Below are 27,597 nucleotides of genomic sequence, written 5' to 3' on the forward strand. Positions count from 1 at the left end.
CATGTCATTTTGATGGTTATGTGGAGATGGAAAAATACAGTGTTTGAAAAAAAAAAAATTGTATTTTCTGTCTTGTTTTCTGCACATGCTGACTTTTCACTGTACGAATGAATCAATCATAATGAGTCCACATGCTGTTTTACTCTATCTGACTTATCCATTAAAATGAGCAGGGAGTGACTTGTGTGCTCTTGGATCCGTGCCGTTCGACCTTCAGCAGTCATGGAGATTGTATTCCCTGATGAAGGTCAGCGAGACTGAGAGCCCGCTTAATGAATGAAACATTTTTTAACTCATATGTAGTCGGGGAAGGTTTACATGTTCAGGGTATGCGCATGAGCGTTTTAGCAATGTCCAACATGAAGTTCATACGTTTGCAGGAATAGGCCACGTTCTTCAGACATCAGTGTATGTCACTGTGTTAGCTGGGAGGCTATTACAAGCACATGCTAATATGATAGCATGAAGCCAGGGAGCTAGAGCTTCACTCTGTATCACTTTCTAATGCAGCATACTTTACAGAGTAATTGCTGGCTGTATTAATGATCAGTAATAAAGATCTATAATGACACATTGATAGGAATAATCTATTAGCCTGGTGCTTATCTCCATCATCTGCTTTTTAGCTAGCTCAATAGTTTTTCAGTAAAATCCACTCCATGGACAGTTAACCACTGTCATTCTGAAAACAAAACTAAGTGTGCCGCCATGCTAGCATCTCTGAGGCTGTGCTTCAGAACGGCGGTTCTCTGAGCTACATGCTAACGTGCTGATGTATTTGGCAGATCAAGTTTACCAAGCATTGTAGTTTAGTTTGACATAACATTTGCTGATTAGAGCTAAACATGAAGAGGTGAGGCTGGTGGCAATGGCAGTAGTTTTGCAGGTATTTGTATCATAAAGTATGAATGGCATTGCACAAATAACATTTTTAACCAGAGGATGGTGCTAAATGAAAGGGTTAAGGGATCACCGAAGTGGTTACAATTCATCCTGAGGGGGAAATGAATGTTTGTACTGAATTTCATGGCAATCCATCCAAGAGTTAGACTGACACCCAACCTTACCATCCATGGAACGGCACCACTAGTGCGGCTTACAACCTGCTGAGCACTCGACCAGATTTGTTTAAGGAACATTTACACCTGTACGCTCCTTACTAGCAGCTGACTTGACTTGATTATTGAGGCCTTCAGTAACACTGTATGAGTATATATAACTGATTTATTGACTGAATTGAGGGATTTTCAAAACTTTTTTCTTATAAATGGCTTATTACTGATAGGATTTATGTCATAAAAGTTTAATCAGTTATTTATTAACTGTTATCAAATTGCATCAGCTGCGATAAACCCTTGGTGCCTAATTGGAAAACATTAGCAATCATCTTTCTCTCCTTGTTATTACAGCTACATTGACAAATATAGAACTGCCTCAGCAGCTCTTCTGCAATAGTTGGGGATTACATGGACCCTTTTCACAGCAGACATTTTGACTTGTCACAGATGGAAAGCAAAATTCTACTTAATACCGTCACTGATGATGCTGTTTCATGTCGGTGTAACACTAAGCCATGCCAGCGATCCAGCATACACAATGGCAGGGTCCTGAAACTGGTGAACCTAAACAGAGTGCAGTCTTTATTGATATTATTAAGTTGTGTAGAAATGTCTGCTGTGAAGGAGTATACAATTATAGTACACTGAATAATATGTGATACCCACACTATTAAAAATTTACATTTAAAAAACTCAACTGTAAAATAATTTCCAGAAACTGTCCACAGTTACTCCAACGCATAAACTACAGACAAACATGAAGACTGCATACATTCAGACTACAAACATTTTAAGGGGACTCTCTGTCGTAACGTGTGACTGAAGTCTAAAGGAATCCATCCCTGCCAGCCTGAATCCTGCTCACTACATACGTCAGATCAGCGCTGATGAAGAAGAGAAGCCTGAATGACGGTGAGTATGACTAAGCAGTGTGTACACAGTAACGTCCCGCTGATGACTAACCAAAGGTGCAGTAACATCTGAGTATATTATATTTAATAGCTCCTTAGGTCAGAGGCAAAATTTGTTGGTTTTGTCTTTGAAGGCGTTCAGAAAGAGCAGCTTCGGTGTGACTGGGTTGAGTTAAGGCCTCTGTCATCTGTCATTGTAGATTCCTTAAGATCTCAGGACAGGCTGCAGGAGTGCGTGCTGGATTTCCCATGTCCTGCTGGACTTCAGATTCAAAACAGGAAACCCTCTCTACAAACAAAGAGACACTCTCTGACTGTGCTAACTTTTTAGGCTTAGGTTAGTGTGATAAACAGGAAGCCAGGACCATTTAAGGCAAGATTTTGAACCTCTGAGAACTTTTTTTCCATTCATCACATCAAACAATTTTTCAAAAATGACAGAGAGATACAGTGGGAGTGAAATGGAAATTTTAATTTGAGTGTTGTTAAATGGTGCAAACTTCACACATGAATCGATTGGCCTGCAGTGTATTAATGTGGCTGTTGTCGAAAATGTTCCTCCATCATATTTTAATTGGACAACAGCATTGACTAAAACCAGTCGTTTTACAAACCATCTGTGTCAGTCTTATCCAACATCTGAGCTAATTGTCTTGACTGATTACCAGACCAACCAATGAAAGTTGCAATCACTGCAGAAATGAAAACATGGTCCCATTAGTGGTAGAAGATACAGCAATGTAAAAATGCTCCATCACAAGTAAAAGTCCTATATTCAAACAGCCAGTTAGGTAAAGTATAAAGGTTTTTTAAAAAACATATAAAAAGCATATGAAGAATGCCTCCTTTCAGAGTGTTATATCTTTAAACATATTAACTGATAGAAATTATTGATGTACAATCTAATCTTGTATGCAACATCTTCATGTTGTAGATCTCCCCAGTGGAGCTAACAAGCTAACTACTTCATAAACTGTTGCTTAGTTTTTAACAGTGCTTCATATTTTTTAAGATGTTTACATGTGTTGTTTGTAAAATGTTAATCTGTAAGTTGGCTAGTAATAGCTGTCAAGTATGTGTAAAAAGGTGCAGAAATTCCCACCGAATGTAGTTTAGCAGAAGTATAAGGTAGCATGAATTGAAAATACTCATGTGAAGTACTTGAGTAAATGTACGCAGCTACTTTCCATCGATGGGTACCAAAAGGAAATATCATCACAGTCAACAATACTGGGCAAATGTTTGATGGGCAGGGACACAGAATCATTATCAGCTCAATCACTGTGAGCTACTTTTCTGGAAAACCTCTCCCGGAAAACTTTTATTTCTGCACAGCGCTGAGTTGCGTGAGGTCCATGACATGGATAAACAGAGCAGGGTGGGTGGAAATTGAGACATGACTAAGTACATGAACAGTACATTCAAATCAGTTAAAGATCGTTTGCTCCCTTGGACACCAATCCTTCCACAGTGTAGCAAACACAGTATATCAAAAGGTGTACGTCACCTAGCATACCTACCTAACATACTGTCTGCCGGGGTTGTGCTCAAAATAAACATTTCTTTGAGTGAAAAAACACTGTATTTTGTGTACCATGCTGGAGCTGCAGAGAGGTGGTGGTCAGGGTGGATGCTGACTGTACAAAGTGCAGTTTGCAAAGTTCTGTGACTCCAGAATCCAGGTTCACGTCCAGACTGTGGTCAGCTTTAGGCAACAAAGGCACTTTGGTTTAGGTTAGGGAAAGGTTGGGATTTAGATTACAAGTTAATAAAAAATCTTGCGTCTCAAATCGCTGCTGACTTTCAGACAAGCATCTTTCCTTAACCTTAACCAAGTGCTGTCAGTGTCTGAAAGAACCACAAAAGGCTGGATAATGCTGTCAGCACGACAATGGACTGAGGTAACTCACCAGACTTCATACAGCTCCCTGTGGACTCACAGAAGGCTTCACACAACTTTTTTTCACATATATAGTAATAGTCCCAAAAACCTAGAAACACACTCTGAACTGTAAAACTGGAGGAGAACATTTACATGCACAAAGTAAACCCTCTGTTTTTAATTTTCTGCCAGTCCATCCAGCTACATGCACACAGCACACTTACAGAGACAAGATAAGATAAAATAAGATAAGATATAACTTTATTAATCCCCCACCAGGGAAACTAGGGTGTTACAGACAGCAAGCAATAGCAGTAAGAATAAAAAAAGAGACGTATGAGAGAGTAGAAAATAGAAAATAACAACTATACATAAGACATATAGCTTTTCAACACTGCGGATTTCTAATGTTCAGTTAAAAGCAACACAGAGGCATGTGCCAAATGATTTTACACTGCTGACCTTGTACTCATGTCTCTCAATCAGCACACAAACATTCAAATAAAGTTTCCGCTTCCCGTTGGCTTGACACTTTTCCTGTTTGCACAATCATGGCAGTGAAGAGTCTCTGAACTGCTGGTCACAGGGTCTGGGAGGTCCTCAGGATAATACAACATTCAGATCCCCTATAGCTGATATTTCATCAGTCATTCTGGTCTCATTCCACTCACGACATAAACTTTTAACAAACTCTTTCACAGTGGATGACCATGTCACTAAAACATACATATTGACATGAGTTTGGGGTCCCTGGCATGGTGAATTTTGCTTTTGCCTGACCATAAACACACATACAGATCATTGGTGTTAAAATAGCCTAAATCTACCTCAACATGGGAAATGCTACGAACTTACAGTCTTGTGGCACAGTAATGTGTACCTGAGTAGGAGGTCTAACCCAAACCCACATCAAAAATATTAATTTGTTCATTTATGTATGTATTTAAATAAACAAACAGAACAACAGACATGTCAGCAAACCACTTTTCCCCAAATAAGACCACTGCTCACTGTTCTCTTCATATTGTTCTGTATTCCAAACAGATTTCTGGCTCTATTGTTTTGCCGCATCTTTCTATTAAAGCAATTTCAAATAAACAAAAATAAATAAATCTTATTTGGACTCAGTTTTAAACACCAACTCATAGTCCAATTGACGGCCATGTGTAACCTTTTTTTTTTTTTTTTTTTTTTACCATCCCCACATGAGAACCCACCGAGAGCGTCACACGGGCATGACGGGGTCAGTGACCGCGCACGCCGCCTGTTTATCTGTATGAGAGGTCCTCGGGAGCGCGCCCCCCCTGGCCGAGGAAGGTGAGCGAGTGTCTGGAGGGGAGGACTCGGGAGCGCGACCAGCCGAGGGATCGATCGGATTAAACTCGATTTGAGTGAAATTAACACAAAGGAGAGAAGAGCAACGCACACTAGTCGGCGAGGTCGCGGATGCGAGACACGCCGGAGAAATATTTCACGAAAAACAAACTTGAACTTTTTTTCTCTGTTTATTTATATTTGAAACGAAAAAGGACCACGGTGGATTTTTTTTCAAGCAAGCGGAGATACTAACGAGGAGTTGATTTGATAAAAAGCCCGAAGTGACCGAGCTTGTTGGGTAAGCTAACAAATGCCCCTTTTGAGAGAGTGCCTTTTAAATTTTGTCGAGCAGAATTCGGTACGAGTGTGATGGTTTCGTAGTAAGCACGAATTCTGAATTAAAAAGGCTCAACTTATATTCTTTCGTAATAGTAAGTTTTCCATACTTTTTCAACGCAATCGGACTCTTTAATCCGGCGTGCGAGTTGGGTTTTCAGTCAGATGGCCATTTCATTCAGGGCTAACTCACTGGAAAGCTTGGATTCGGGATTGCTGATTTATTCAGCGTTTGTTTTATTCTCTCATTTCAGCAGAAAGTCATTGAAGGTCCATGTAACGTTAGCTGCCATGCCGACATGCTAACAATAGCAAGTTTAGCTTTGCCACCCGCAGCATCGCTCGCACACACACACACACACACACTCACACACACACACGCACAACAGTCCCATTAGTTAGTTGAAAAGTGGAAAGAAAATTTCCAGCACAACACGGAGACGCTCTCTGTTTTTGAGTCCGTTTCGACAACTTGTTGAATTTTGTGTGATAGAATATTGACTTAATTCATCTTTAAAGTGTGAGTGTTAGCCCAGTTAGCTAATTGTGTTGAAGCTTCTAGGAGACACGAGGTGGCTCGAGCGTAGAGGTGAGTCACTGGCCGACTGAATGAGCGGAGCTCTGAGGGAGATTCCCAGCGGAGAATACTTGGCATATATCGCAAAAAACGCTTCGCCTGTGTTGTATTGACATGTTTCCACACAAAAGTATGCATAATAGTTGTATTTCTACACAATGCGTGTGGGTTTTTTTTAAATGGGAGAGTGTGAAGTGTCCGTAGTAGTCGCTAGTTTTATTGGACGGAAGGGACTGAGCAGTGGAGGAGAGGAGGGGGGGGAGCTGCGAGGCCAGGCGGTCATTCCATACAACCGTGTTTTTCACGTTGTTTCCCATACGTTAAACACTGCCAAATCCTCTTGGAAATACGCGAAAAATACTCTCATCCCTGGATACAGTTTTAGACTAGGGAGGAAAGTGTTTATTTCAATAAAAAACGAAATTAGTGAGTCGTTCTCTGGTCCGGAACGACGTGCGAAATACCGCTGATAGGCCAATTAGCCGTGCTAGCTGCTGGAGGTTAGCCCAACGCTAGGACACAGAAGTTCAGCTAGCCTGTTAGCCAGCTCTCATCCCCATTGTGTACTGTCGAAGACCACTTATTGCACCCCCCCCTCCCTCCCTCGAGCAAGCTACTAACCTGCTCGGGGCGGTTATCAGTCGGTGCATAGCTCGTGGGCAAGGAAATTAACTTTACGCATATCTCGCCTCACTTTTTGACAAGATTAATAAGCAAAGCGACGCTATGTCTTTTCCGTGTTTTGTCCTTTGCCGTGAGAGCTTGTTGGAGTGTTTCATTGTATCGGGCGACCGAACTTTGGTATTAACCGCTGCGGCTACACTTGTTACTCGATGTGAAGGAGAGAAAACGCAGCTCAAAACACCTGCCGGTGTCCTTGTACTTATTGCCACTTACAGTAACACATCTTAACGGCATGCACGAACGGTGGCGTCTTTCCTGCCTGTGCAGTCTGGCTTTGTTGCGTGTGTTTCTTGTGCTATCATGCCCTCTTTCCTCACTACGCGTTCTGTAATCGGTCAACTTGCATAATGGTCAGCCTACTGCTCTCACGCAACTTTGGCTGCGCTGTTTCTGGGAAAAAAGAAAAGAAAACCTGTGCCTTGTATCTCCAGCACATATACGCGCTGCTTTTCCTTCTCACATGGTGGTTTTATTCAGTCTAATACACTGAGTTTACATGTGCTGGTTGGTTATTTTCCTTCTCCTGTCTGCCATGGAGCCAGGAGCTGCTACCCCCACCACCTTGTGTTTGTGAGCCAAGATGGCAGCTCGTCATGTTTAGCGGGCCACAGAGGGAGAGATAAGAGGCCCCGACCACACACACATATGCGCACAGCACACAACAGATGTTCAGTAGTATTTGGTCTCTCTCCCGTTTGTCTTCCTCTGTCTCTTCTTGTGGTTAAAGTTGAGGCACTTCTCCCCACTTCAGCCACAAGGCTGCCTTGGTTTGGCAGAGAGGCAGTTGGAAGCTGGAGCTTGGACACAGAGTCCCCCCCCGTTCGTTTGAACTGCATCTGGTGACAACACTGATCAACCCTTTGAATGTTGTATATTTTAAATTAATTTAATTTTAGTTGGCTTAATCTGGGCAGATTAGTGGTAGTTTTATTCTTTTTAGGAGTGGAAGTTGTGTTGGTGACCTTGGAGTTGCTTGTCTTTGCTTCGGCCATGCCATGGGGTATTGAGAAGAACTGGTGCAAAACAGTGTTTCAGTAGTTGGAGGAACAATCACTTCACCTTAAATTATGCTTTGGTGTAATTTGTTAAGCTCATTTAACTGCATAAAACAAACTCTGGTCCCTTGTTCCGTCTTTGAAAATATTACAAACAATTTGTTTATCCTGTGTTCTACGTACCACAAAGCCTAAATATATAGATTTTTGCTATGCTCAGAATTTTCTTATTTCCAATTTTCAATCCAGTCCCCGGATGTGGCCTCACCCACAGCCAGGGAAATCCCTGCCACCTTACAGTGGGGGTAAGACGCGGGGATGCACTACATGCAGGAAAGTGACTCATACTCTGTGAAACACAGCATCAAAATTTGCCAGTTAATTGAGAATTCAGCGATTTCCAGTGTAATTCTCATTCGCTGTCCCTCGTTCTCCTCTTGTATACCCCCATTATATTTTCCGAACGCATTCAAACTAACATTTATGACCACAAAGATTTAAGCGTGCACTGTTTGCCACCCTTGTTCATTCAGCCAGTTGAGCTTTTGAAAGAATAAGAGACACTTTGTTTGGGACAGGTGTCCATCAGTGTGTCATGATTTTGAATAAGCTGTTCCCTGTTATTTTGACCTATGAATCATTGGTGTTATCAACTTTGTTTGTGTGAACATTTCACTCATAAAGTGACACCTTCTGTTGACCTATTAACAAACACTCATGGAGTGTTTGTTAAAAGTGCCTGTTTCCATATTGGTTCAGGATAGCTCAGAGCTTAATAGCTGAATGTAAAGAGTAAGCAAAAGTGCCAGATGTGGATTCCAAAAGCAAAGTGTGTGTGTGTGTGTGTGTGTGTGTGTGTGTGTGTGTGTGTGTGTGTGTGTGTGTGTGTGTGTGTGTGTGTGTGTGTGTGTGTGTGTGTGTGTGTGTGTGTGTGTGTGTGTGTGTGTGTGTGTGTGTGTGTGTGTGTGTGTTTGAGAGAGGAAGGACCAGAAGTCAGTGGTGCCCCTAATGGTATGCAGAGTACTAGAACTTGAAACGGACAGTACTGATGTTACTCTGCTCTGCTGTGAAAATGGCCATCATTAATCGTTGTCCATCCCATCTGAGTTTACTCTTTGCTGGGAGTTATTTGCTGGTGTCATTGCTGGTTATCTTTTGTGCATATTCAAATACACACTGAATGAACCTTTAGAAAGTCATTTCCCCCCTCCCCAGTTAGCTTGTGCCTTGTGCTGTTTTCATTGACTAAAATCCCTGTCAGTCCAGCCTGCTGACTGGTTTACTCTCAGGTCAAGTCTACTACTTCAGAGAAGAGTGTGATTCGTCAGACTATTAATTTGGGAGGTGTCTCTTTCTCCCTCATATCTTCTCAATCTGAATAAAATTGCTCTTTCACTTATTAAACTAGCGGTTCACATTTTCACAAAACCAGTCACATTAAAAACAGTTAAATGTTTGTGCTAATGTTGATTAATGTGAAGGAAAGCTGTGGGCTTGTGAATGGGCCATTTTTTTCTCCTGAGGCTGGTGGAAAGCTCATATTAAAATCACATTTTCACTTTTAACGTGACTGTGTTGACATGAACAACAAAAAGGAACGGCTTCAGCACCTCAGTCATAACTTAACTGAATAATAGCATTAAACTGTAGGGAAATATTCCAAAACCTCCTTAAATCTCAGTTTTACAGTTAATTTTCAGTCAACTGCTAAAAGTCTTTTGCAACTTTGTTTTTCATTTTAACAGAAAACTGTACAAAGCAAAACTTTCTTTCATGCCGTGCTACATTTAGTGGCTGACTATTAGAAGGCTCTACACAGTTGATAAATCTGTAGCTATTTTAGTCTTTATATTATACAAAGTTGTTTGGCTGGCAGCAGGTTCCATGACTTTATTGTTATGTTAATGTTTATTGACTTAGCAAGCAATGGCTGCAAGTCTTTGGGAAAATCTAAAACATGGCTGGTGGAAAGTGGTCTATGGGTGGTACAGATTTATAATTTGTGTACTTGGGAGGAATTGTTGCATTATATTTATGAAGTCACTGCACATTTTACCAGCTGGACTTTCCTGAAGGCTTTCCACACTGCAGTAATTTTTCTGTTCAGATATCTAACATTAAAAGTAATCACAAACATTCCCTCCTTGTCACTGGGGAAGAACGTGTGTTTTGACACTGACCACCAGGCTTAAAGGCTAATAATGAACTGACATATCGTTCCCTGTGTAGGGTATAGAGCACCTGATGCTGCAGTGCTCCTATTGGACTGGTGAGTGTTGAAAGCCTGGTGTTGGGTATCTGAGCCAGAGCACTGGTGTTTGTTGGGGTGGCCATTTTGTCTCCTGTCATCATGTGTCGTGGATGGCAGCCCTGTTAGCAGAGATGAGAAGTGGTGCTGTTGTTTGTCTCCATCTCTTTCATCTTGCCATCTAGCGCTCCACCTCCACCCCTCACCCACCCATCCACCCACCCCTCCCCTCTGCCCATGCATGAGCTCCCTCCTCTTTTTTCTACCCTTCTCTAACCCTTTCCGTCTCTTTCTCTCTCTTTCTCCATCTTTCCCTCTCCCTCCCCTCCCTTTAGTCCTCTCATTTCCAGCCAAAAGGTTAGCGGGGGTCTTTAGCACCGTGGTGACATTCAATACTGAGTGTCATCACTGTTTCTCTCGCTCTCTCTCATCCCTCCCTCTCACCTGTCTCTCCCTCTGCCCCCTCCTCCGCCTCCACACTCGCCTCCCCCATCCCCCATCCTCCTCCTGCAGCGAGGGCCTTCTGGACCAAGTGCTGTGCCTAGAAGAGAGGCTGGCGTTAATACAGCTCTCAAGTGTTTGTGTGTGGGCTGTATGTGTTTTCTGTGTGTGATAGAGGAGACGGCCTGTCAAGTACATCTCTGACCCATATGTGTGCATGCCTTTTAATTTATCCTTGACCTCCTCCTGGTGTTGATATGTGGCCTATCCCATTTTCTCTCTTCATTGTTCAGCTCTCATACACCATCAAACCGTTCTGATGCTGAGAAACAAATAAGCAAAGCTAAAACTGTGGACACTCTGCTGGAAATATGTGGGAGTTTTGTGTCATCAGCTGCTGATGAATCCCATTGCTGAGAAGTGGTGCCATGAAAATCTCATCAGTTTTCTGGAGCACGTTGTGGTTTAATGGCACTGTCGTGGCATGTATGCATCCTTCCACCTCTCCTCATTTCTATCACCATTTCTCTCCTTGGCTGATGAAAGGTTAAGTGCTGCTTGCTTTTGGACTCAACATCCAGTTAGGTGGATGGAGATGGATATAAGGCCAGAGAGGGGGGAGATGTATTGAAAAGGAATGCTAACCACATGCAAGAGAAGATGTATCCATCGTTCCGGAAATGTCCAGTAAACATGTTCCAAATGCACCTCTTCTTAAATGATACTACTCCTCGTTTTATACATTGATAGCTAATGTAGGTCATTATTTATTGTGCTCGAATGACCCAAAATCATTCTGTCAAAAAATATAGCTCTGCTGTAGTTGTAAATAGAACGGTTAGGAGATACTGAGCTGTATTCAAACCCACAACGGAAGCACTTTTCTCCGGACTCTGGAAAAAGGTGTGTGTGTGTGTCTCATGGGAGATGTTACCCCACAGCTCTATAGGAAGGACTCTGGAAGTTAATTGGTTGTTAGCAGGCAGGCAGGCGGGGCAGGGAGGGGAACCAGCCAATCTCTGGGGACACAGTCGAGACCTGCACGTCCCATTGGTTTAAAAGGGCATGTCAATAGGAGTAATTGATTAGGGAGGTGTGGGGTAATCTTGGTCTGTACTTTGTGTGTGTGCCTTCTTGCATAAAAGGATAGTTCGGTGGTTTCAGTATTGTGGGAAATTGACCATGAAAGCCTTTTCTTTGGAAGCTCTTATGTTACTCATAGTTGATCTGAAGTAAAAATCCAGACTGAGAATGAGAAAACTACTGCTTGTGATGTTCTTGTTGCTCAGAATTGTTTCCAAAGCTTCATCTTACCTTCTCTGCACAAGGATGACAAATCTCTAAACCAGCTCATAACAAATCCTGTAGTTTTTGAAAAGTCTTTTGAAAACCCTCCGAACAGGAGTTGCAGGGGATTCCCCAAAGCCAGTAACAATGGTAGTGTGCCACTGCGATAATTTATTTGCATCACTGAGCAACAGTTTCCCCCTCACCTGCAGTGGTTTGATTTCACTGAGGTTCACACCCTCCACATTGAAGGTCTGAAAATTCCAACACCATTATTGAAACATTCACATGAAAAAAAAGAGCAACTATGAAATCAGACAGATGTGATCTTCAGTGTGAATAGGACATGCAGCTCTGATGTTGGCAGTTGCTGCCAGCGAGTCGCGCAGTCTGAGGTAGACATGACCATTATTCATTGCAGTAGAAGCTGTAGTCCAGCAGTAATGCTCCAGCCAGTCAGGCACCCATATCAAGAAGGGTTAAACCTTCAGTGGTTGTCACCCTAAAGGTTTCCCCTGACCTGACCTGACCTGAGCTTAGGGCTGGGTACTGAACATTGATACTTCTTTGGCACCCACCAAATTGCTATATTATCGAGTATGAAAAAATACTTTGTATATCTTGTTTTTTTGTTGTTTTTTTTTTACTGGCACCTGCTTTTCTGCCCATATAACTAAGTGCTGCTTGTTGGCTAGCCAGCACAGCTAAGCTGTATCTGCTCATCAGTGACTGTTCATCACATCATCCACTGGCCCATCCTCTTATTGCCCTGTCTGGGTGGATAACCTGGAGCCGAGGCAGAGAGCAAACATAGTATTGCTTACAGCAGGTAAAGGGAGAGAAATGCACCTGACGTTGACAGGATGGATGATCGTCAGACCTGAATAGCTGCTCTGTCATACAGAGGAAGTAAGGGAAAGTAGGGGTCTCACTCTGCTGCTATTTCCCATTACCATAAACCTGAGGTTGGATGAGGCAGGCTAGATGCTACAATGGCGTATTGCTGTCCTCTAGTGTTTATTAAATCTCCCTTTGATAGTTATTTATATTTTCGATATAGTCCAATATTGCACAGATATTCGGTTTCTTTATTCAGTTATTTGTCCCGTTATCCCGGCTCAATAAAGTGCGCAGCTACTCCCATTTCTTTGAACCACTTCCTCCTTTGTAGTGAATAATTCTACTATAATGTGTAATGCAATTTTCTTTTTGTTAAAACAGATTTTCTTAAATTGGTGTAGATAAAAGTATAAGTGTGCAGCTCAGATCAGAAACCTGTTCAGTATCCTGCCCACAGCAAATTTGTCTGTACTGTATAATACTCATAAGAATGAGTTTTAAAGGCCTTCTCATCAGTGAAAAACCTTTGGTACCAATATCTTGACTTTGATACTGGTTCCTGAGTGATGATTTTTTTTCTCTTCAGGGACGAGAGTGCCTGCCTGCAAATGTTTTGCAAAACCATCGTCAGAACACTCAGTTCGATCAGTTCAGTTGCAAATTATTGCATTCTGTTTGTATTTACATTTTACTCCGCGTTCCTACTTTTCTGCTGTGATAAGGGTTGTATTTAACTATCAAAGGGGTCATTAGTAACTAACAGTATGGCAGCAATATGCCATTGTAGCATCAAGTCTACCAAATCCAAGGAAGAAGTGACTGACAATGACTGATTGGGTTACAATGTGGTATTGGGAAATAGAGGCTGAGTGAGACTGATGGGTTAATACAGGTTAGCTGCAATGGCTAACAAACGGCACAAAATTTACATAGTTATCTGTGCAGATAAGCAGCTGGCGGTAAACCAAAAAAAAAGAAACAGTAAGGCAGTATCTTGGTGTAACAGTGTTTCTTCTGAAAGCCTCTGCAATGTGCAAAGTAACATTAAAAAGCCAATTACCAGGATTATTAACATTGGATCTTGGTGCAAGCATGTTGCATGCTTATTGGTTTACTAACGATGAGATTTACGCCTAAGTTGTTGAAATTTGGTTCAGAATGAAGTCATTTTTGATACTCATTAGTATCAAAGTTCTGTACCCAGCCATAACAGTGAGCCAGTATATCTTGCATATATCCCATGATTGGATCAGTCCTTTAGGGCTGTCAAAAATGGCGTTCGATTATTTCTTCTAAAATCACATACTTCTTGTTATTGCAAATAATTTGATCATAGTGGAGCACAAATGTGACAGAAACAAACTACAGCTCACCAAAATCTTCTTGGTTTATCTTTCACTGTTCCAACAATTGCCACCAACTCTGGTTTTTTGGAAATAAGCTCTTAATTGACCAAATCAGAAGAGGAGCGAGAGAGAGGGTGGACATCAGAGAAGCAGTGAGGGAAACAAGATTTAGAGCTGGAATATTTTCACATCTAACTTGGGGAATTATTTTCAGCTGATATTATGACAGGAGAGACTTAAATATGTCAGACTTCAACAGATTTTCCCAGCCAAAAAAAAAAGGAACTGATTTTGTGAGTCCTGTCTCTACATTCGTGGCAGTATGAATTTTCCCAGTGGAATGTCTGGATTTTACAATTCAAATTTAGAATATTTGACAGCACTTGTCCTTTCCCCATGATTGTAAATACGTTTTCACGCCATAACTATTTAGTGAGCTCTTTAGTACGAGAGTTGGGCAGGCCTATCCACTAATCACAAGGCAACAGTGTATTTTTCCAAAGCATTTTGCTGCGATTTGAATGGCAATAAATCCTTTCTATCCATCATATGCCACGGTTCACAAGTTAAAGGGAGAGGCTGGAGCAAGTTGTGTATGTGTTAGCTTGTAAAGACACTGCAGTGTTGTCACTGTTTGAGCCCATCAGATGCATTGTTCATGAGAGCTTTTCACCGTGAACACAGACTCCTCTTCATCATCAGCACTGTCTTGGTGGCCTTTGTAATAATGAAGTTGTAGCCAAAAGAGAACATGGAATAAGATTTGTTCCAATTTACCACTATATTGAACACAATCCTGCATCAAAACAAACAACTCAAGTACTGTTTGTCATCCAGTATGGGACAGTGTGGATAGATTTTCCATGCTGGTATGCCAGAATATAAACTGGTGTGGTCTTTGTTCTGACCTTGAATGTGAAAGGTTTAGGGCTAACCATTTCTGAAAGGTTCCCATCAGTGAGGAAAACTTTTGCTTGTTAAAAATAACAATTCAGAGAATTCACACAATGACTGACAGTGTAAAAATACATTTTGTCTCTTTTCTGTACTTCCCTGTTTCCTATCCCTCCCTCCTACTCTCAATGTCGTCGTCATCACACACACACACCTGCACCCCTCACCTTTTTAATGCACAGATGCAAGTGATTTTCAACAACTAGACAGTCAGTTTCAGAGACCCTATAACAGGTTCTTTAGCTCAGTGAGCACATGCATACGCACACACACACATACACACACACACACACACACACACACACACCCACACACACACACACACACACACACACACACACACACACACACACACACACACACACTCACACACACTCTCTGCACTAGCAGGTTCCTTGGCCACCCCCTGTGGCCTACTTCTCTCCCTCTCTTCCTCTCTCAGCCGGCCTCTGTGTCCTCTGGGATCAGACTGGGAGCCGGCCAGTGGTTTTTCCTACCGCATGGTAAAGGAGGGAACAGATTGGATAAACACAACCCTTTCCTGCTGACCCACCCCTCCCTGAAACACACATGCACTCACCCGACATCCAAGCACGCACACACACACACACACACACTGTCCATTAACGAAGCAGCCGTGCGTAAAATAACCAGATTTTCTCGAGCTTCACTGCTTCTCTCTTTCTCCCCCCGCCCCCTTCTCTCTTCCTTCCTTCCGGGCCTCAAATCCCAGCCCCAAACACACGGCCCTGCATCCCCTCACTTGAGCGTAATTACACACACAGCTAGCCAGCTCCTGCGTGCTGTCCTCCATTTGGGAACAAAGGTATAAATTATAGTGGCTTAGATCCTTGTGGTAATGGGAGGTGGGTGGGTGCACACGTGTTCTGAAGAGGAAGAGGGAGATCACTCACTACTTCAGGTGTCTAGTTAGGTTGTGTCTGCTAAGCTTTTGGTATAGTTTGTTTCTTTGGCTGTGTTTTGTTTGTCTGTGCCTGCCTGTCTGTGTCTCAGTGGAAAAATGGTGTTGTTGACATGGCAGAGATTTCCTGTAGTAAAGCCTGGAGGCTACAGACAGTTTAGCTGCCAAATTTTCAACAGCACAGACAGGACTGCATTGAGCTGCTGTTTGGTAATCGCTCTTCCTCCTTCCTTCCTTCACCAACACTGCACACATAGAGTGATTCGGAGCTGGTTGGTCAAGTATGATCTGAGTTAGGATAATAAAATCAGCATATTTTCTTATTTTTCAAAAAGTTTTGTGGTTAAAACAACTGAACACTGCAGCGATCTTTTGCAACTCTGTGATCTGACTTGAGAGGGGTCATCACATGCCAGTTCTCTGCCAGTTTCCCCAGACTGAAAAAAAATCACAATTAACAGGCTTTCAGAAACACTAAGAGCGAGAAAAGTGAGGAGTGGGCCTGCAGATTTACAAACAAAAGTTGACTTCAGGTGAAATCCCTGACTGTAACACCTTCACTCAGGCTGAATTGTGTAGTATTGTGATATATGGTCAATATTGTGGTTAGCTTTCCAGTAAATATGTAAGTAAGTTTAAGTTTCAGTATAAGACCTTTTTGATGGGGCTTGGCATTGGTGGCTGTTTTCAGAGAGATTCTGTTTGGGTTTCTGTTAAATGAAGGCCCATCTCTAATGCACTACAGTGAATGACTGTGTAATACTGCCGGCTGCCAGAGAGGCCATTCAGTTGCGCTAACTTGGCAGTCATATTCTGTGGTTTCGGCTTGGCTGAGCGAATGACCTCGATAATTGTGGTTTGACAGAGCTGCACACTCACTGTGAATTCCTGGGCCTAGCTGGTTCATTTATCAAGTTGGCTAAAACTGTTCGTGTTAGAGCCACTCGGTGATTACTTGTGGTTTCAGGTGAGGTGTAACTAGTGGAGCTGTTAATTATGCTGTTGGACTCACGGGCTCATGTGCCTGCCTCGAGCAGTGACAGAACCAAACCCTTTTCATATTTCTTCTCACTTTGTTTTTAAAACTGGCCAATAAAACTGTCAGCCACTTCAAGGTCAAAGTCCTTATTCATTATCTCAGGTTTTATTTTGAGACATAGTTTGCTTGGGGTTACAACACACAAGAAAAGCGGAAAAAAAAAGGCTTGAAACCCACAGCTGTCCTCAGTGCTTTTGTTTCATCTACAACCATCTTGAAAATATTGCTCAAACAAGATTGCAAGATTAGTAACTTTTCTCACAATTTTCTGATGTTTTATAGACCAAGCAATTAATTGAGAAAGTATTCAGTAGGTTAATCAATAATGAATCGTTAGCTGCAGCCCCTTCGTCTTAATATTTTTCCTTAAATCTCCTAGCACTCCAGTACCAAGCTTACGAATTCCGTCTTGCTTTGCCATTCATCTAAACATGTACAAGTTCACCCAACCATAACGCTTAACACTTGGTATTTATAACCCCCATGTCTTACATGCAGCTCAGTTTCTTTCCAATTAGATATGATTATTTGAGGTTGTTGAAGACTATTTGGCACTACTGTTTATGATTATCTGTATGTGGTGGTTTGTCTTTTGTAGGACTATATGTACAGTAAATGATGTTGGCATTATGGAAATAATTTGTTTCATGACAACAGCATGAATGACTAATATGTACTTAGATCATTACTCAGCATTCGGCGATCCACTTAATGATGTATTTGGAATCACTTCTGAGTATTGGTGCACCACTAATAATGGAGAAGTGGAATGGCTTTCTCACAAGGGTGATGGAGTTCAGTTATTTTTTTTAATCGAGTCAGCATCTACCTTCAAACTGACCACTGTTGTTTAAAGCTTGAGGATGTATCAGCTGTCACCTCTGAAAACACTGATAAACATCAGTGTGGTCTTTTGAAACCACATAAGTGAGCACAACTTCTCACTTGTGTTACTATATATTTTCTATCAGTCACCGGGTAGTTCACTGAAGGGCTGTAGGATAGGAGCTCAAGGGCCTGCTATTCTGCTAATAACACATAAATATCAGGTATTGTGGCCCATGCTGAAGGTAAGGCAGGCAAATTGGCTGTCATGCTGTGATGTAGGGCTGCAACTAATGATTAATCTCTCTGTTTATTTTCTTATTTGAAGACGTCAGAAAAAGTGAAATGACTGTAAAGATATGGTTTAATAACATAGAAATCCAAGAAAACCTTAAGATCTTCACGTTTGTGACACTGGAACCAGTGAATTTTTTGCCTGAAAAAAATCAAAGTTGCAGAGTAGCTCAACTAATGGATTGATTAATCGTTCCAGCTCTCCTGTGTTGTTTGTTTCTGTTGTCAGACAACTGCAATATGAAATGGTGATTCAGTTGCTGCTCATACACGCGAGCCAAATTGAGCAGTAGTTTTTCTGCTGCTGCTCTGAAGCTGTCAGTCAAAACACTTTTTATTGGTTGTGAAGTCATCTAACAACATGGAGATCGATGATGAACCCCCCCCGACCAGCACAATATTCCCATTCAAAATGAGTAATTACAGTGACAGATGGAGGCAACCTAAATTTGGCTTTTTACATGTCTGATGCACTTGATTGTCTGTGAGTGGATAATAAATGGCTATGATGTTTAGATATTCTCACTGATGGGTTTGTGTTGGTGTGAGCGTGTTGCTGCAGCTGTCAGAGAGAAAATGAAATAGTCCAGTGTGAAGGCTTATCGGATGCCAAGGCGCTACACAACACTTTAATGCTTCTTTCAAGTGTCTTTTTCAGCTTGGAAAGTTACGAAGGCGAAAAAAGTTTGCTCCTTCATCTTGATGATAATGAGGTGAACAGTACTTGGTATGTGCATTTGAATGTTTTTGATTGGCCAGTGCAGTTAATGTTCCCAGATGATGATGATGATGATGATGATGCACGGCTCAGTTACATGCCAAAGCTGAGTCTGAATGATGGGTTTTGGAGACCTATGGTTGCCTGCAGTAGCTTATGGTTGTTAGTATGGATACCTATTCTGGACTACTCACCACGTGTGTGTTATGCCGGAGGGAGGTGAGGGGAATGTGGGGGGCTAAATGCCTCATCCTTTGATGAGATTTGGCATCTAAAGCGGCAGACTGACCGTTCACCTAATTCCTTCTGCAGTGACAGCTGGGCCTCAATGCCAAACTGTGCATGTGTTTCTGTGTGCGTCTGTGCTCGCTGTGGGGAAGAGACGAGAGCTCAAGCTTGGCTGAAATGGCGGAGGAAGTGGTGCAAAAAGTTCAAGAAAGCAAAGCTGAAGAGAGAGCTTGTGTTGTCCATGACTGTCAGACTGAAGGAGGTTTCACTCAGGAATACAGGGATGAACAACCGAGAGACAGAGAGAGAGAGAGAGAGAGAGAGAGAGAGAGAGAGAGAGAGAGACAGGATGAAATAGTGGAGAGAGGTGAAGTGCAGAGGAAGTGTGTTTCCAGGGTGCAGGCGAGTGTTATCTTTTGGGAGGCTAACTTCTAAAGGCCAGACAAAATGAGTGGAGGAAAGAATCTGTTGCCTTCCCACTCTTAACTACAGCTGTGATCTGATGAAAGCCCCGAGGCTGCTGCAAACACACATGCTCTTACTCACACAGTAGCCAGCAAGTGCTTATACAGCTTCAGTTATTATGTATTGCAGAATTCACGGTCTAATTTAGTGTGCATCTGACTGAGCTGACAGGAAATCAGTTGCCTTTGTAGTAGCTTGCTGCAAAGGATGTGAAATTACACTCAATTACCCTCACCTGCCACACACATGCGCTAACATGAGGAAACTTTTTCTTCCTGTAGTGATTGAAATACACAGGAAGTGATGTAACTCAACAGCACTGTTGCTTACACTGCTGTGATGCAGCCTAACACAAGTTCCCCAATGAAAGCAGCTGAAGCATCGCTTCGTTTCTGTTTGAGTGCATTCTTAAGAGAACATTTCTAAATAATGGCAGAGCTACCAAAGAGCTATTGACTCTGCCTTGTCAGATGTGAAGATTTGCTGCTTCTCTGTTTTTATGTCATTGTAAATTGAATATTTATGTAATTTTTTTTCTGCTGTTCTTCTAAAAACATGCTCTTTTATACCTGAACATGAAGACTGAACCTACTGCGCTTCCAGTTGTGATCAAAGTGACCAAGTGAAGAGCCTCTACAGATGTGTTTGCTCCTTTTATGTACATTTGACGAAGAAGTTTACATCCACCTTAGCCAAATACATTTAAGATCAGTTCTTCTGACATTTAAACTCACTAAACATTCCAGCAAACAGCCCTGGATCAGAGCAGAATCTGATGTGACTCTGGGTGTTTGTTCCTCCAGAACTCCAGCCTGTCCCCAGCTCTCTCCTCCAGAGCTCCATGACTCTCAGCAGCAGTCTGCTGGTGTGTCTGTCCATTCTGCCCACTCCTCCCCACGCAACACTCTGCAAAACCCTACAATTAACATCAAAAGTGGAATAATATAACTTAAACATTTGGCTGTGCAGACATGTCTTATTTTAGAATATATTTTATGGTTAAAGATTATATTGGATGACGTTTAAATGAAGCTTTTAACTGTGCAAACATGCTTTATCTGTGTTATGAGTGACCAACTTGTAACTTGCTCACTCAAATGATTTGTTGTTTCTCATCTTGGTTGGCCAACCAACACCATATTTTGCAGATCTGTACTTTGTCTCTTTTGAGATGTCCAAACTGCTTCTATATAATTAGCATTGTTACCTTTTTTCTCAACACTTTTCGCAGCTATGGAGGATAACAACATATGGCTGTTTCAGACAAACCAGATGTAGTTTAAGAGGTGGCAGCAAGTTACGGCTGGCAGAGTGGCTGAAGATGTCACATTCCTGCAAGTTTGTGTTCTGCTTGTTCAGCAGGTGTCTGATTAACTGGTCATCCTGTCTTTCTGTTGTTGCACTTGTTGACTCCAGTAAAATATATCCTGAAGTCTGTTTCATTGCCTTTGCTGTGGGCTCTGACGTTACGCTGCTGTCCCCACTGTGCGTGACATGATGCATGACATTTGATTATTCCCTTGAAAAAAACACACTTAAAGACTTTCAAATATCTATTTTTGCGCATTATGTTCAGAAGAGGGAAAACCCATACGAGAGGACATACTACTTGGATATTATGTCAACATAAACAGGTCTTTTACATACCTACACATTACATAATAAACAAATTCAATAATGCCCTATACCGTGCTGTAATATGCGCTCATTTCAGTGTGACCTTCAATTCATTATCAATCAATTACAGTGACGTGTGCAGAGTTTCCAGTTGGTGCTAGAAGATTTCAATGTCCCAGATAAACAGGAGAAATTCTGGTCAAATATTATCTGATTGTGGACCTTACTTGCCCATGTTATTGAATGAGAGTCAGCCACACAACAAGATGCAGTGTAATCCCTCATCAGTGTACGTCGACTAAAAGTGTTTTCGACAGTAACGGGCTCAGAGTGTTATTGTCTGACAGCATTATGGAAAATAGAGATCCCTTTTTATTAAAGAGTAAAATGCATTTTTTTAACCAGAAACATCATCTATATTGCTCTCATCAAAGTCACCAGACTCCATTTACAGAAATGGCCATTTAATTGTAGTAAAACACACTTGATTCAAACACGACAGAAACAAAATATAACGCACCAAAACCATCTTGGTTCGTCTTTCTCTGTTCCAACAATCCACACTGACTGTGTTTGGTCTAAATATAATCTTAATTCACTGAATCAGGAGAAAAGCGAGAGTGGATGTCAGAGAAGCAGCGGGCGGAAATGAATCTCTTGATATTAAAAAATTCAATTTGAATTCAGAATATTCATTGACAGCCATAACACACTGTGAAAAGGTCAAAGTTCTAAGACAAAAACACGGAGAACAAGTTCAGGGCTGTTTAAAGGTACGCCTTGCTACGCCTCTATCTTGATTGACCAGTCACAGTGGTAGTAACTTGTCAACCACACAATAGCCGCACCCTTAAGCATACTGCTTTATCATCTTTTTACTCTAAAAGGCATCTTAATTTCCAAAATGAAGATCATGCTATATTGAAGAAGTAGGGTCATTTTCTCACAGGCCTCTGTACAGTCTGCCTTCTGTTTGCATCCAGTGGAATCAACCCCTGCTTTCCATTAGAGGGTGCAGGTTCAGCACTTCAGCAGTGGCTTCACTTTTCAGACCCACAGGCTATATCCCCTTCTTTTATACAGCCGACGGTTGACTTCCTGTGTTTGTGTTGGCAGCTTGTTTATGGTTCAGAGAGACATGGAGGAAAGGGCTTGGTAGCTGCTATTTACACAACAAGGGAACATGCTCCCATCAGGCATTGGTGAAGCCCCCATCAGAAGGCCCCAAGGCCTGAAGACAACTGTGGTTCTATGTCATGCTAATGGCTTGGCTTACTACTGAATGAACTGGGTTGGATTTAATTCTTTGTCACCCAGAAACTCATCGTTGGACAGTAGTTTGATGGTGATGTGGTTTGGTGACTATTGTAAATCTCATGATGAACATTTTGGCTATTGGTGATTAGCATTGCCGGAGAAATGGTTTGGTCTCAGTCATCGTCTGTTAGTAAAAAGGTTAGATCACTGGTCCACTCAGAAATGATATCCTGCGCCGTAGCTGATTAATTTATGTCCCGGTGAGACCAAATTTTGAGAGAATTTAGCCTTTGATTTCCGAATGAAGCAGCAAAGGCATGTGGGACATAACTTAGAGGAATTTGGTTTGAACTTTGGAAAGTGGCCGTGCCATAACAAACGTAGAGAAGTACAGTGATTCAGAGGTGGGTGCTAGCCTCTAGCAACACCTTTATCACCCTCGTTACCAGCTGTCTGCACCAACGGGATAGCAGTATCCATCACTGAGAGAGAGACAGCTCCCATCGTATGCTCAGTGCAGTTGCTGAAACAGTCCATTGTAATATTCCTTGTGCAGGATCTGGAGCTATCAGATCTCACTTTCCTCAAAGTCAATAAATTCTAGCCAGCCCCTAACAGCAGCATATGGGGGACACGGAACAAGGTTTGAGGTGGCAAGCACCTGAAGGCACAACCATGTGCCATGCTGTTGCTAGCGAGCTGGCTAATGAATCTTAGCTGTGTGCCACTAAAAGTTGAAGACTGATAAGTTAATGTTATAATATTGGTTGGTTCAAGCTTATGTATATACACCTCATGTTTTGTTTTAAAGGAAGAAAATGTTTTTCTTGGTTTTGGTGTAAAAATACAAAATTGAAATTGAAAAGTATGTGAAAAGTGAAATAGGTGCACGGTATGATCAGGGATGTGACTTAAAAGGCTGAAGGGTATTCTTCATTTGATCTCAGCTTCAGGGGGATCAGTTTAAATAGTTATAAAATGATATTTACAACTAGGACAAATTGTGGAATATTGTTGTGTACTCTTGCAAGTTTGTTTTGTGGATTGATAAAGAGCATATCTGATTTCAAAGGTGAAGCTTTCACAGTTTGTGACAAGAGCAGATGGTGGAAAGGGTTAAGATTTAGCCAACAACTATGGTCCTAATCATAATATGTGCAACAACAAGCACAAGCACTAACAGTGCTGCCTTACTTACATACAGAATCTACTACGTTATTGTTGCTACAAAACTGTCAATGTACCAATGAGATAATGATTGTTCTGTGATATATTGCCGAGCTGTCCATGCTGGCATAGACTTGAGCAGACTGTACACTCAGACACAGCTGTTAGCCTGCTGCTGACACTTTAGATGGTCCTCTAAAAATGATTGGCCGAGGCAACTAACAGCTAACTTAACATTGATAACCTTTTCTGAGAAGTCATTTTGGGGTGCAATTTTGTCATTTTAATTTTATAAAACATTTGTTAGAAAAGGGAAATGACTGATTTGTGAATATTTCCAGCAAAATAAATGTAATCAAGTATTTTATCTGCGATACATCCTAGAGTCTGTGAATCAATAAGTGGATGAGGACAATTAGTGTGAGGGAGGAGTAGATTTTGGAGGAGAAAAGATTTAAGGTGAGGGGGGAGGGGAACTCTGTAGTACTATAAGTTGGCTTGGGTGTGTTTTTTTTGCAGTGCATGGAAGCAACAAGCAATCCTCCCCCACCTCCTCCCCATCCTAGTCTCTGATAAAGCCACACACACTCAATCACGCATGCTTAGATCCACCTACCTTCACCCTCACTCATGTGGACTGCAGTGTTAGGCTGGCCACCCCGTCTCTGATGTTGAGTATGCTCACACATTTCTTAAGTCCTCTGTTTTTCTGTTCTAATTATGGCTAGGCTAGTTATTAATAAGAAATTAGGTGTGTGTGCATGTTTATTTTACCTTTTTTTTTTTTACCCAGGAAGCTCAACAGACACACACACAGAGGCTAAAAGGTAGCAGGTGGCTAACTCCCTTGTCTTCACACATTTGTCAGGACTGGCTGGTTAGTTAGCCAGCTGAATGGCTTGCTGACTGAGTAGCTAACTACGGACTGGTGTACAGAAAAGCTCTCTGGCCTGTTGGCTGGATGGCAGCTGTTGCTGTTCAAACAGAGTTGCATCTGCTGGGACCTTTTGTTCTAACACACACACACACATACACACACACACACGAACACACACACACACGCACACACACACACACACACACACACACACACACACACACACACACACACACACACACTCAATGACTCTGAGTGTGTGTTGGAAAAGAAAGAAGTTCTTTTGTTTGGTAGTAAAATGGAGGTGGGGGAGGGTTTGGAGGCATTACTAATGTGAAGTGTGTGTGTTTCGGCGTGTGTGAGGGGTTTTTTGGTGGTGCATTTGTTTTCTTCAGTGGTTAGAACTGATTAACTTGATAAACAGGTATCCATTGCACCTCTGCTCAGCAGGTGATAAGGCTGCTTACAAATGTTTAAACAAATCAGTTTATATGACGCACCATCTAAAGAGGGCTGAGTGTTTTGGGAAACTATCCACTCATGATTTCCCGGTGAATATTGAAATATAGATTATGATGATTTCCTATAAAGGCACCTATTGGGCATCTACATCATTAAATCATATCCTGTTTATTACTACCGCTGCTACTCTACATGAAATATATGATGCTATTGCTTGTTGTGCTTTTTGCTAAGATCTTCCTTGCCGATATTGGAGAATAATAATTTAAAAAACACTATCTCCACACACACACACACACACACACACACACACACACACACACACACACACACACACACACACATACATTTTTTGTAGAGATCCCTCAGATGTGGTTATCAAACTCCTCTGACAAAGAAGTGTAATGAAGGCAGGATATTTCACAGTTTAACGATAAACTTTATTGTCCAAAATGACATCAGTGCACTGAAACAGTAATAATAAAAACCCCAAGCATGGTTTTTGCATTATGTTCTTGGAAAAAAGAAAGTTTCATATCGCCAACATTTACCATTTACACTGATACCCATACATCTGTGATAGGCCAATATCAGCTGATAAAATCTGCACAGTGATATATTGGTTGGGCTCTGCTCCTAAGGGTTTTCAACCAGTTGGTTGGAGAACGCTCAACTTTAAAGTAACTAGTGGCAACAGCTTTAATTAAGTAACATGGACTAAGATATTCTAGAATTTACATCAACAAAAGAATGTTGGACTGTGTGTGGCAGTATCAGTAAAACAATCTTTCCTCAAACAATATGCCAGTGGGTACACTTGGCATGTTGGTATATTTTGAGTAAAGCTGCTGTATGAGATTTACTGCAGTCATGTTATCAACTACTGATTCACAACTGAATGCTTGAAGACAAAATGTTGTCAAATTAAGAGTAAAATGTGCATGTTTCAACTCATTGGTTGCAGAAATTGTGTCATGACTGAGTGGACTTGGATAACTGCAGATAGTTAGATGTCCAGATGCAGAAAGAGTCCTCAGGGAGCTTTCTGACTACATTCAGCACAGTCCAGCTTTCAGTGCAGCCCTTCATTTGTAAGCATACAGCAGCCTTTAGGTCTTATATGTACTAATTCAATGTTTGTCTTTCCTGCCTCCCCTCCCTCTTCTGTTATGTTCTCTATCTCCCTCCCCCTGTCTGACTATGCAGGAATCTTGATGTGGACCATGGAGTAGCAAGCTTCAGATTAGCAGCTAGCTGATTAGCTCCTCACTGCACAACACCATCTCCCTCCATCTAGTCCCCTCCATCTTTGGGCCCCCCACCCAGCCATGGCGGACCCAGGGATGTTGAGCTTATTTGGGGACGATGCAGGGCTGTTCTCTGATGGATTAGATGGTTTAGGAGATTGCTTTCCTCAGCAACCTACCCCTGCCCAGTCCAACCCTCTAGCCCAGCAGACTAATCCCTCTTTGAACCACGAGCACCAGGGAAACCGGGGTTACCACCAGGGGATGATCCATGGCGCTGGGCCCGGCCCAGGACAGCCTAAATTGGGGCAAATGTACGACCACGGCCCCTACACAGGCTATGAGCAAGCTGGTGCCCCTGGAGGACGAATTATGGCCCAGAATGGTCCCAGCCAGGGGCCGCCAAATGTGAACACAGCCATGAATGGCATGGCTTCCCACTACCATAATAATCCAGCTAACTCAAGTAACCCCCACCATGGATACCCGGGTGATGCAGGGGGAGGAGGAGGAGGTGGGAGTGGAGTTTGGGGCCAGCAGCAGCAACAGCAGCAGCAGCAGCAGCAGCAGCAGCAGCAGCAAAACAGATCAGCCTATCAGCAGCCTCCGCCGCAACCAGGGGGAGGGCCCAACCAGATGGGAAGCTACCAGATGTCCCAAGGCAACTATGGTGGGATGCAAGGCCCACCTACACCCAATGCAGCTCGCATGAACCAACACTACCCTCCACAGAGCATGGCACACCCTCCTGCTCAGGACCCATCTCACTACCTGGGACATGTTGGAATTGGTGGGGCCCAGATGAGACACCCCCAGCCCCAGCCACAAGCCCAGGGCTATCCTAACATGGGCCACACACCCAGATACCCACACTCCCCCTCTCGACAGCCTCCACACCCCCACCAGCACCAACAGGGCATAGGGGGGTTTGGTGCTGGCCAGTACCCTGGCTATCAGACCCAGTATGGAGCCATGGGACCTGGAATCGGCCAGGGTGCTAATGCAAACGTCAGTGCTAACACCAGCCCATCCATGGGACCAGGGCAGCTTGGCCAGCGGTTTAACCAGGGATCAGGCCCAGCAGCAGTGCAACAGGGGCAGCGATACCCCCCTGGACCACCACACCAACCCCAGCCCCATCAGACCCATTCTGCCCCGATGCAGCAGCAGGCAGGGCAGCAGGGCCAGCCTATGCACCCCCTAAACCACCCCCAGAATCTGCCACAGCCCCAAAACCAGCCCCAGTCCCACCTTGTCCCCCCAGCTCAGGGATCTTACCCCTCCCCCTCATCCATGTCCCCCATGCGGGTTTTGGGAACCCCAACACCTCCTCCCCAACAGGGCAGACCCCCTAGTGCAGGACTAGCAGGACCCCCAGAGGTTGCAGGGTACACAGCCCTGCAGTCTCCACCTAATGCTATGGCCCATCCACAGAGAACTCCCCAAACCCCTCTGTCTGCCCCACACGCCCAACACCAGCAGCCCCACAACTTACCCCCCAGTGCAGGTCAGATGTATCCTGGCCTGGGGCCGCAGCGCGGTCCACAGTTGGGTCCAAACAGGCCTCAGCTCCAGCAACCGCAAGGTAAGCACAGGACAGTTT

General features: G+C 42.8%; 1 protein-coding gene across 1 annotated transcript in view; it reads left to right on the forward strand.

Moving 5' to 3' along the window:
- The first annotated feature begins 5,161 nt into the window (after positions 1 to 5,161).
- chd7 (chromodomain helicase DNA binding protein 7) overlaps positions 5,162 to 27,597 on the forward strand; it is a 75,779-nt gene continuing 53,343 nt past the window's right edge. The window contains exons 1-2 of the mRNA XM_070973376.1: positions 5,162 to 5,466; positions 25,954 to 27,579. Coding sequence (XP_070829477.1) covers positions 26,076 to 27,579 — 1,504 coding nt within the window. The 5' untranslated portion in view covers positions 5,162 to 5,466; positions 25,954 to 26,075. The remainder of the gene's footprint in view (positions 5,467 to 25,953; positions 27,580 to 27,597) is intronic.

This window comes from Chaetodon trifascialis, chromosome 11, assembly GCF_039877785.1.
Source record: "Chaetodon trifascialis isolate fChaTrf1 chromosome 11, fChaTrf1.hap1, whole genome shotgun sequence".
NCBI lineage: Eukaryota > Metazoa > Chordata > Actinopteri > Chaetodontiformes > Chaetodontidae > Chaetodon > Chaetodon trifascialis.